This window comes from Sceloporus occidentalis, unplaced genomic scaffold, assembly GCF_023333645.1.
Source record: "Sceloporus occidentalis isolate IW3139 unplaced genomic scaffold, rSceOcc1.0.p SCAF_14, whole genome shotgun sequence".
NCBI classification, from domain to species: Eukaryota; Metazoa; Chordata; class Lepidosauria; order Squamata; family Phrynosomatidae; genus Sceloporus; species Sceloporus occidentalis.
The window spans coordinates 11,566,436-11,578,705 of record NW_028316994.1 but is presented as its reverse complement, the minus strand read 5'-3'; the positions used below and the strand labels follow the sequence as shown (position 1 = coordinate 11,578,705).

General features: G+C 40.2%; 1 protein-coding gene across 3 annotated transcripts in view; it reads right to left on the bottom strand.

Moving 5' to 3' along the window:
• Window positions 1–12,270, bottom strand: part of TEP1 (telomerase associated protein 1) — a 56,091-nt gene that overhangs the window by 42,995 nt on the left and 826 nt on the right. For all 3 annotated transcript variants that reach the window (XM_089481244.1, XM_089481246.1, XM_089481245.1), the window contains exons 2-8: window positions 7,552–7,846; window positions 5,808–6,014; window positions 4,481–4,618; window positions 4,023–4,157; window positions 2,172–2,333; window positions 1,460–1,615; window positions 174–260 (exon numbers count right to left, since the gene is read on the bottom strand). In XM_089481244.1, the coding sequence (XP_089337370.1) occupies window positions 174–260; window positions 1,460–1,615; window positions 2,172–2,333; window positions 4,023–4,157; window positions 4,481–4,618; window positions 5,808–6,014; window positions 7,552–7,779 (1,113 nt within the window). In that variant the 5' untranslated portion in view covers window positions 7,780–7,846. The remainder of the gene's footprint in view (window positions 1–173; window positions 261–1,459; window positions 1,616–2,171; window positions 2,334–4,022; window positions 4,158–4,480; window positions 4,619–5,807; window positions 6,015–7,551; window positions 7,847–12,270) is intronic.

Genomic DNA, 12,270 nt, shown 5'->3' with positions numbered 1-12,270 from the left:
CATTGAGTGACCATCTATCTCCTCCACACTCTCCCTCCAGGGCTCTGGAGTTCTCACTCTGTGCTTCATTGTTCTTTGGCCCTGAACTATCCACGTTTATGGATTTCAGAGCTGTGGGAGATGAATCTGGGTTTCAGGCCACACCTGCCCCTGTTCGCTCAGGAAGTGCTTACAATTTTTTGGAGAGCTTCCGCATTTGATATATTTGTAGTCCCAGAGGATTTTTTCTGGTCATTCTTACGAGAATCTTCTGGTCTTTGCTGAGGACACAAGAGCATAAAATAAATAATTTTGGTGTATACACGTAAGACACTGTAGTATGAAATATGCAACAAATGTCGGCTGTCACAGATGGGCTTCTCTAAGGTTGAATCCACACTGCAGAAATAAAGCAGTTTAACACAACTTTAAGTGCCATGACTCTATACTACAGAATCCTGGGACTTGTAGTTTGGTGAGGCACCAGAGCTCTCTGACAGACCAGGCTGAATACCTCACCAAACTACAAATTCCAGAATTCCACAGGATGGAAGCATGACAGTTAAGTAGTGTGAAACTGCTTTATTTCTGCAATGTGGAAGAGCTGTAAGTAAGTATGGCCTCCATGTTCTACACTGGCAAGAACTTTCTATCCCTTATCATCACAAGACAGAAAATGAACACTTACTAGGAATGACGCAGGTAAAAATGGAACGGTTTAACAAGGGAACGGTGGGTGAGAGATAAACAGATGTAAGTGTGAGCACAGGAAAAAAGACAAGGTTTTCCCAATGAAAAATTTGTTCTGCAAAAATTCTTAAGGGACTTGAACCCACACCTTACATGGGGAAAACTTAAAGTTAGTTATTTCAGGGGGGGAAATTCAAGTTCAGCCCTGCAACTGTTTTGGTCCTACACTTGAAATCTACCTTGTCCACTTTATCCCTGTCTAAAGAGCCTGTAGGAGTTTTTTTCTGCACAGCAAAATTGCCACTCACTTCCATTACAGAACCCACACTGAGAATATTTCATTACATGGAACAGTTAGGATGACTATGAACATTCAATGACATTAAGGCAGTTCACCCAATATCAGAAGAGCCTGAAGATAAGGTAGGAAACAGCCAAAGTTTTGCCTCTCTAAAGAAGCAAACAAGAGTTTAATGGCCTTATCGCTTATTAAACAAACCCAGCAGACAAACGGGAAAAAAACACATGTTTCTCCGCATGACGTTTGTTCTCTTCAGCTTGTAAAAGTGGGAGTGAGTGTGGTAAAAGCATTAATTTTTTGCGAACAGATTTTTCCAGTTTGGCAAATGAGACATTTTTATGAACCTCTCCTATGCTGTTACAACCTGAAAAGAATGAAAGCAAACAATGTCATACAGAGGGAGAAAAAACACTGTCTTTTCATTTACCTGTCAGTTTGTTTAATAATTCGATAAGGCTCTAAGAAAAATGTTTAAGACATAAATCTCACCTTCTTGGTCTTTCGCCGACAACGTTTTTTCCCTCTGCTTTTCTGGGTATTATATTTGGCCAGTTGGTAAGCATCAAACTGGCGGAATTTATCTGCCATTGAAGCACGCAAGCAGGAAGGCATGGGAGCCAGGGTTTCTCCTCCTCCTGCAAGGCTCTAAATATCAAGGGAACAACAACAAAGATTGGTGCCACCTGGCCAGCAGGACACAGCAGACGAAGGATTATTGCTGGAGTATCCCACTGAAGGATTCTCAAAAATGCCACAGCTTGGGTTGGCAACAGGACAAAAACTGGAAAATAGAGAAGATACCAACTCCAGAAGAGTGGTGAATCAACCTAAAATATGATGAATCTTGACATCTTAACTGCTCTTATTAGAGATCTATTGGTAAATCAAGTAAGAGAAGACTGGAAACCAATTTAAAAACATTAGAGTAAGAAATGGAAAAGTTGAGCTATCACAGACTAATAAATTAAAATATCTACAGAATCTTTTAAGTCAAACTCGCGTTGGATACATAAGAAATGAAAATCAAAATAAAATGCACGAAAGAAACACTACAAAGGCAAACCTCATTTAAAACTAAAGAAGGGGCAATCTCAAGAAATTAAGAACAAGATAGTTCAAATACAACCTAGGAGAAAGTGAAGCAACTCAATAACAACACCATTATTTTGGTAACTCTAAGAAATATATAGCGCTCTCCTACCTGGTATATCCTGGCTACCTCCATCCAGTCTGAGGGGAGCTGCACAGCATGGCAGAAATAGCGGCGGAGGTGAGGGCGACAGAGCAGAATGTGGGAAGACAGTGCCAGAAGAAAATTGGCTGTGCTCCGGATATTCAGCTCTCGGCGAGTGTATAGGGCAACCTACAAAAGACAGAGAAAGAGAAAGAAGGAAACATAGGACCTTATCACACTAGACGAATCCCGCTCAGAAACGGGATTTAAAAGTAGAAAAGACGTGCAAATGCAGGAGGCTCTTCAGATGACATTTCTTCCAAACAGCAATAACACAAAAATAAAACAAATGGAAAGTGGACAAAAGGGGCACCTTTTTACTTTCGGGAACTTTTATTTCCCGAAAGTAAAAAGGTGTCATTTTTGCCCACTTTCTGTTTGCTTCATTTTCACGTTACTGCTATTTGCTGCAAATGTGTCTGAAAAAGCCTTCCACATTTGTGGGTTTTTTCTACTTTTAAAATCCCATTTCTGAGCAGGATTCAACTATGTGATAAGGCTCATAGAAGATGAAGAAATAACCAAGTTCTCCAAAAAGGAAGGGCATCACTGATAGGAAAAGTGCAGCTAATGGGCGGCATGGGGACCAATGCCCAAAACTGCCAAACACATCCAACACTACTACTACTAATATTAATAATAATAATAATAGTTTTTCTTTCCCACCTCTCAAGATGTCTAAGGAGCACAAGTGACCAATTTCAGGTTTTTTAAAAATGGGACCCATAGGCTCGTTTTAGACTGGAGGGTTTTTCATCCCCAAAAGTGGAAGTGATTTTTTAAAAGTATTATTATCATTTAAAATAATATTTTATTTATACAATGCTCTAAGTTACCTAGTGAGTTTTATAGTTCTATTGGGAACAGAACTCCAGTTCCCCAAGTCTCACCCCAATACTCTAAACATACATGGTTTGAGAGGAACAACAGAAATCATGAGCACTATAAAGTTATCCCTACAAAAAGAGAAGGGTATCAATTGGACATGTTTACTCCTAATCTGCTCTAGAGCCATGACACACACTTGTATAAATTACTTAACAGATCAGAGAACAGGGAGAAAATTCAACAAATCTTCTGCCCAACTATGTACCAAAGAACTGGTGGATTTATTAGATTTCTATCCCACCTTTCTCCCAAAATGGGATTCAGGGTGGCTTACAATAATTTATAAAGACAGAACTAAAACATGAATCACAAAAATTAAAAATAATTAAATAATTAAAGCATTACAATTAAAAACACAGCAGTTAAAACTTTTTTTAAAAAGGGTAACACTGCCTAGATAAAGCGAAGCCTTGGTACAATCTAATAATCAGCAGTATTTGATAATAGGAAACAGATTCACTTTGAGAATAAGTTATAATAAGTAATATTTGTTTATTGGGTGTGCTGTATTTTTAACAAGGTCTCTCATTCATAGGATCACCATAAGTAGAAGCTCACTTGAGGGCAGTTAAATGAATTGTTCTAAATGAATGTTGCTTAATGCTCTGTAACATTTGTACTACACAATGCTTTAGCTGTCATGTTTTAACTTATAATATTGTAAACTGCTTTGGCTATGACACCAGGAGAAAGGTGGGATATACATTAAATAAATACATTTGGAAAGCCACCTCCATCCATTGCTGCTTTGCAATTATCTCCATGAAAACTAAGTGATCTGAGCAAAGCAGACAGCAAGAAAAACATGCAAGTTTTTTCCCCCATGGACCACTCCCTCAGACTCACATCAGTCTGTGGTGCAGAGTTAACCATAATGCCTCACTCCCTTTCTGAGTCTTTGGGTGCAGCCCAGGAACCTGCCCTGCTTACCTTGAGGATGAATTCAGGTTCGCGTTCTGCAAGACTTTTGCAAACTTGCGTCAGTGCCTGCTGCAGCTCTCCAGGAGGATTCCCAAATTTTGGTCCTTCTACCAGTGAGCAGCAGACCATGCTCAAAAGCATCAGCTTAAAAAGGGAGACAGAAAGAGTCAGAGAAAGGGAAAGGGCCTTGCAAACTGCTCACTGGGATACCTCCTGCCCTCTGGATAAAAGCAAAATTGCAAGATTCTATACACTGGACATCATCTTCTGCTCTCAATGCTGAAAAAAGCTGCATATTCACTGCAGAATTTAATGCAGTTTAAGTGCCATAGCTCAATGTTCTGGGATTTGTAGTTTTGTGAGACATTGATAACTCTGTCTCTGTCAGAGAGCTCTGTTTTCAGAGAAATTTGGACACCAGTCCCATTCAACCAATAGGCTATATTACTACCATCACCGCTTCTTACTTTTTGTTCTTTCACACTCTGTTCTTCATTCTCCAATGGCAATTCATCTCCTGAGAGGTCACTCTCTTCCTGCGGCACCTTCAACTTGTCTTCTGGTATTGTCAGAACATACTCCGGCATCGTGCCCTCCTTCTGACACTGCATAGGGGGAGAAAGCACACTGTCCCTTAGCCAAAACTGAGTCTCATCTAGCACAGTCATTCCATATCATGGATGAAAATTATTTTTGAATATATATATATATATATATATATGCTCAAAAGACATCAGGAAGGCTTGATGTGGAGAATCCTGAACTGGTGAGAATCTTCACAGTTCAAGACTTATTCTGCACAGTGTTTGCACATCATTATTTACATGCAAAAAACAGAATGTGTGAATTTTGCCCAGCATACGACACCAGTTACAACATTTTCTATGTAGAAAACAGCATATGACTTTCCAAGTAGAAAATGCTGTTTCCTGTAATGGAACAGCTTTTTTCGCTGCCAAAACAAAACAAGTGCAAAATGTACGCAGACTAACGCCCCAAGAAAAAACATTTTCTCCAGAGAAGATAGCATAAAATACAGTTTCCTGTGACGAATTCTGCACAAAGTCTGGAACTGTGAACAATCTTCAACAAATACAGAGTTTTCCAAGATTTTTTAACAGCAAGAAGAAATTTGCTAAAATAATGCATTACTTCCTTCAAGAGTGAAATTAGCAAAGAGTTACATCTCTATTCTGTATTAAAAGTGGAACTTGCAATAAAATGTTGCTGTGTGGAATTCTGCTATTCGGTGTCAATGGTTTGTTGTAAAGACTCAAACTTTCCTATAGCTCCTTTGACTTGCATTTATACATAACTTGAAGAAGGGCTGTAGCAAAATGGCATAGTATGTTTTGCATACTGAAGATTCTAGGTTCAAACACTGGCACTATCGATAAAAAAAGAATCAGCTACCAAGAAATGAGACTCACTGGTGATTCTGTGGTTTATCATTTTTTGTGGGGTTTTTGGGTTATGTGGTCATGTTCTAGAAGAGTTTGTTCTTGTTTTGCCAGCATCTGTGGCTGGATGCCAGTCATGAAACCTTTGACTTCACATTCTGTGGTCTCACCATAAACCAAAGCAGACTGAAAGCATACCAAATGTTTTTGACAGGCCCTGTCCACCACAAAGTTGGAAGTCCTGTTTCTTCCTTCCTCTTCCATCCTTCTCTCGCTGATCAAAGTCACCAGAACTGAAATCTTTCCTCAGCACACATCTTGTTGCCAAAATGACACTTTGGCTATAGGCCATGGCTTTTACAAGTCCCTGATCCACTTGCAGCCTGACTCTTACCTGCAGCTGCTCCAGCTCTCTGCTTGATTTGAGAATGTTCTCCTGAGCTTCATAACCTGGCAGCAACCCTGGGCAAGTCTGGACAACAAGATTGTCTGGAGGATCCAGATGGAAATGGAATTGCAATCCTGAAGACTCCAAGGGGGGCAGTTTGGGAGCAGTGATGGCAATTGGACGCAACAGGCGAGCTCTAGATTCCTCCAGTCCCTGGAGAACGAAGGATGTAGAAATGGGTTGCTTCACGAAGAGATTATCTAACATCATTATTATTATTATTATTATTATTATTATTATTACGTCCACCCAAAGGAATGCTGCAGAATATAGTCTTAGTCTAGGATGCAAGGCGGCTTACAAATCTAAAACAGTCCAAGTTAAGACACTATAAAACATGCAAAATACAAGTTTTAAAAAACAATTAAACAATTCAAACAATTAAAAGCATTACATTATTAAAAGAAGATAAGCATGACCATGAAATACTTTGTGGAGTAGGTATACTGTACATCCAAATCAGCTGTTACCTAAAATGAAAATTGGTTGTGCAATACTTATTTGTTGTTATGTGTCTTCAAGTTGAGTTTGACTCTATCACAAGGTATCCTTAGCAGGATTTATTCAAAGGACATTTGCCAACAATTTCCACTGAGGCTGAGAGAGTGTGATTTGCCCAGGGTCACAAATGGGTTTCTTTGACCCAGCCAGGATTTGAACCCTGGTCTCCCAGTGTCTATTCCAACGCTCAAACCACAACACCAGGCTGGCTCTCTATGGGTCAAAACAAACTGCAGAAATAATCCAGTTTCACACCACTTTAACTGCCCTGGCTCAAAGCTAGGAAATTCTGGGAACTGTAGTTTTGTGAGACATTTACCCTTCTCTATCACAGAGCTCTAGTATCACTACAAACTATAATTCCCAGGATTCCCTAGAACTGGGCCAAGACAGTTAAAGTGGTTTCAACCTGGATTATTTCTGCTGTGTTTTGGCCCTAAAACATAAGCACAGTACTTACCGGTTATATTACATACATTATTAGAGCCAACATGGTATAATGGTTTCAGTACTGGACTAGGACATTGGGAGACTGGGTTCAAATCTCTACTCATACATGGAAACCCACTGGGTAACCTTTTGCAAATCATGGACCTTATCACATGAGGCACTTACCACACTAGGATCATGGCCCAAATGCTTCAGAAGAGCAGAGGTGGGATTGCCGGTCGCACTTCTGAAGCATCACTGTCAACAAATTGTTTGCGGAGCAGCCATTTCTGTAATAACGGGAACACTTCAACAACGGAAGAACAGTGAAATGCCTCAATGGCATTTGAGAAGCACAACCAGCGATCCCACCTCTGTGCTTCTGAAGCATTTGGGCCACGATTCCAGCACGATAAGTGGCTTGTGTGGTAAGGTCCATAATCTCTCAGCCTCAAAGGAAAGTGACAGCAAACCCACTCTGAACAAATCTTGCCAAGAAAATTCCCTGACAAGTTTGCTGTAAATTAGTAACATTTTGAAGCCAGACAACAAATACACATTCACACACAAAAGAACATCATAATGTTTATTATGTATAATAATATATAGTGTTACATATTGTATTACTTTTATTATAAATTAAAACATAACGTATAAAGCAAGATGTGCTGTAATACACATAGTACTGAAACACAGAACAATATATAATTGCAATGACAAGCAGTACTTATGGGTGCCACAAATACAGCCTTGACCTTACCTGGGCTGGTTTGGAGACCCAGCCAGAATATTTGAAATTCTGGAAACTCAAAGCACCAGCTGTGCCCTGGTGACCTGGCACAGGCTGGCTCTGGGTGCCGGGTGAGTTCAACTTGGTTACCCATGAGGCAGAAGGAGAAATGGGACGCAGGAGTCGGGCCCGGGATTCCTCCAGACTTTGGAGAGTGAGGGAAACAGGAGAGGAAGCATGAAGTAGGGAATTCTCCATACAGAGAGCAGCAAAGGGATCTATAGACCTCTGGAAGCAAGAAGCAGAATCCTAGGATACCTGTGGGCTAGAAGGAAAAGATGAAATGTGGATACCAGGACTCTACTCAAACAGATTTAACTGTAGTACAGTAGGCCCTTCTTATCCATGGATTTTTTTATCTACGGATTCAAGTATCTATGGCATGAAAATATTCCAAAAAAGTATAAACTCCAAAAAGCAAACCTTGATTTTGCCATATGATACCAGGGCCACCATTTTGCTATGCCGTTATACATTTAACGGGACTTGACCATCCACGGATTCTGTTATACATAGGGGATCCTGGAACAAGGACTCACTGTGTAGCATGCAAGTTTCAATTCCTGGCTTGACCATGAAACCCACTGGATGCTGCAAGTTACACTCTCTCAGCCTCAGGAGAAGGCAATGGCAAACTTCCTCTGAACAAATCTTGCCAAGAAAACCCCAGGATAGGTTTGCCGTAGGGTCGCTGTGTTACCCATGGCATCTCATATAAATTTTGGTATAAATGATAACCCTTAGATGACCCCTGGATAGACCCTAACAAGTCTGTCCACCATTACCAGTGAAGCGAGGAGACATGTACGCCACCCCTGGGGGGCACCCACATCATCATATCTAGGGAGTCGCATAAGAAGATTATCATAAGCCAGGAAGAGTAAATGTTTGCTTTCCCTGAGGCTCTTGCCCTCTCCTTGAGTCTGTTGTCTGAACAGCTTAAGACCACTAAATCAGACAGGGACATCCAGGTGAAAAGAAAGTAATTAAATACCTTTGTTTCAACCAGTAAATCTCTTTGCCTCCGGTGAGATTTCGCCTATAAAAAGTCCCGACTTTGGCCGCTCAGCGCGCCATTTCTAAGGGTCTACTTACTCCACGTCAGTCAGACTTCTGTTTTGGTAGCCGGCACTTCTGCTCAACCCTGGTTGCGGAGCAGACTTGCCCCCACAATCCTACATCCCATTCGCTTCCCAGAGGAAGTCTACATTCTGGTACGTATCACCATTAGAAAGCCTGAAATCTTTTCCAAACTCCAACCCTGATTTTCCTGAGTCTTGTGTGTGAGAGTGAGTGTATGCGCAGCGAATGTGTTTCCCCTATTTCAATAAATTAGACATCTAGTTATTAAAGTCTGTCTCAGCTCTATTTATTGGGATACCCTGGTCTCTTGGTATAAAAATCGGGAGGGCGATTTCATCAGGCTGTCATAGCCGGTCCCCTCTTGCAATATTTGAGCTAATAAGAACAATAATAAAATTCCCCTTAAACGGACCCTTGGCTACAGTCGCCATAAGTCGGAAACAACTTGAAAGCAAACACATACAAATATTGTGCTGCACAAAGAAGCAGCTATTTGAAAAGCTGCATCCAAGTTCAATTATAGAAATTCAAATAATTTCCATCTTTTTTAAAATCACATTTTAGGCCTCCCAGTAACCACAGTTATCTACAGATGAACTAAAAATAATAAAACAGCACATTTAACGACCAGTCCATGTCAATATCTAAAAATCTAAAATATTTAAATATTTATAAAAATATAAAAATTTAATATATATATATATATATATATATATATGCATTTTAATGAATTATGTCCTGGTATCTAACTCTGGCATTTTTACCCTGAACAAATGTCTCTTAGGTTTATATAATCCTTGACAAATTTTAGAAAAATCTACACATCCAGAGACTTTTAGCTAGAGAGGATGCAATAAAAAGAGGACAGCCTCACAAGAGAATCATAGGTACGTTTGGTGTTTCTGTTGCATGCCTTCACACTGTTTCCAACTTATGGCGAACCTAAGGTGACACTATCCTGTGGGTTTCTTGGCAAGATTTATTCAGAGGAGGTTTGCCATTGCCTTTCCCTGAGGCTGAGAGAGAGTGACTTGCTTAAAATCACCCAGTGGGTTTTCACGACCGAACCGATTCAAACCCTGGTCTCCAGAGTCGTAGTCCAACATTCAAACCACTACACCACATTGGTTCTCTAGGTAGTAAATATTTGGAACCTCAATAGCTGGGAGTCTATTTACTCCTAGGTAGATTTACTTAGAAGTAAGTAAATTCCAAGCTATTATTGTTCCAAATATTTACTTCAAAATATTGTCTACATTGTATTCCCTGTGTAGCTCCTTAATATGTTTTAAAAAAACAGAGATGCCAATCTTTTTAAATGATAGCTGAACCTTCAAGGTACAGGTCTGAAATGTTCCTGAGAAGATGTGCCCATAGAGAACCCCGCCCTGCGGCCAGAATCCGTATCTAGAAGTACAGTGTTCCTCTTCGTGTCCAAAGGTCTCCTGGATAACATAGATTTGCACAATGTTGCCAAGTTCACAGTCTTCCTCAAGCCTCCTTATTAACCTCTCTATTATTATTGTTTTTATATACTACTTTCCTCCACAATTGAGACACAAAACGGTTCACAAACTAAAAAGCAATACAGTTGGCCCTCGGTATCCATGGATTTTTTTACACACCGATTCAAGCACCCGCAGCTTGAAAATATTTTTAAAATATATACATTCCAAAAGCAAACTGTGTTTTTACCATTTTATATAAGGGACTCCATTTTACTATGTATTTAATGGGACATGAGCATCCATGGATTTTGGTATCCACAGGGGGTCCTTGAACTGAATCCCGGCGGATACCAAGGGCCCAATGTACAATTAAAAACATACAAAAATAATATATAGTATTAAAATAATTCATGGAAAGAATTTTAAAAAGTAAGAATCAAAGGCAGCTAACAACAAATTCAAATAATGAAGCTTGCAACAAGTATATTGTGCATTTCGGTTGACCAATAAAGGTATCACTGTTTGGTGGCTCAAGGAATACATCAATCTGAATCTCAACCAACATGCTAACTCTTGGTCCTCCAGATGTTTTGGAGTTTAGCTGGCAAAAGACCCAGGCAGCTTGGCTGATATCCAGGGATCTGGGAGTTGAAATCCAAAACACCTGGAAGAGCAAAGCTTGAGAACCACTGGTGTTACCAATTACCTGCTCTAATGCTCATTCTCTCCACACCTGAGACCTTTCAATGAGTATGGTCCATGTGGTGAAGTGGTTTGAGCATTGGAATATGATTCTGTAAGCCCACTGGGTGACCTTGAGCAAGTCACACTCTCTCAGCTGCAGAGGATGGCAATGGCAAACCCCTTTGAAGAAAGTTGGCGGGGGGAGGGGGAACCTTCCCAATTATAGGTTGGCCTTAGGGTATCCATAAGTCAGAAATGACTTGAAGGCACACAGCAACAGCAACAATTCAAGAAGAGCAACACAAGCCACTCTTAAAGGCAAAAGGGCAAGCCAGGCTGGATTGTGTTTGCTTCTTGTTGCGGCTGGCTTGCAATCCAAATCTGAGCCATCCCTGGCACCTCCTTGCATATGAAGAACAAAAATGGAGTGCCAAGAGGAAAAGCTGGCAGAGATAACAGCAGAGATGAAATGCTTCCTTTCCTGGCTTAGTACTGAACCAAAATGACTAAGGGACTGAGGTATTTGGAAACCAAAATTATTATTATTATTATTATTATTATTATTATTATTATCATCATCTTATATCCCACCTTTCTCCCAATACAGGGACTTCACGAAGGAGATCAGGAGTTTATCCTGTGACTATCCAAGAAAAATCGCATAATTATGCAAAACAATTTCACACAACGTTGCACAAAACCTGCCATTAAAGTGGTCACAAAGAAGCATTAATGCGCAGCTTTTTACTTTTGGGATTTCAGCGACAAGGCATTTCTGATATCACTTTATTTGCGCAATTGCGTGTGATAATCATTTGCGCAATTACTCGCCATTTCCGCTTCATTTGCAGGATGCTTGAAATGCACTTTAATCTCTCTTTAATGCCAAAATTAGCCCCAGTGTGATAAACTCCTAAGGGACTGAGCTATTTGGGAACTGAAATTATTATTACTATTATTGTTGTTGTTGTGAAGTTGAAGGATTTCATGGCCAGCATCCATAGTTTTTCATTGGTTTTGTGGGGCTATGTGGCCATGTTCTAGAAGAGTTTATTCTCTGAAGACGCCCGCCACAGATGCTGGCAAAATGTCAGGAATAAACTCTTCTAGAACGTGGCCACAGAGCCCAAAAAACCAATGAAAAATTATTATTGTTGTTATTATTATTATCATTTTCATATATTCCACCTTTCTCCCAATACATGGACTTCACTGAGGCTATTGTAGTACTTTGAACATATCATGAGACAACATGGTGCATTGTACTCTTTTCCCTGTTGTTATTGTGGTGCCTCCAAGTCATTTTTGACTTATGCTGACCCTAAGGCGAACCAAACTGATCATAGGGTTTTCTTTGCAAGTTTCTTCAGATGGGGGTTGCCATCGCCTCCCTCAGAGGCTGAGAGAGTGTGACTTGCCCAAAGCTGGGTTTTTATGCTGGAGTGAGGATGAACCCTGCCTCCAGAGTCATAGC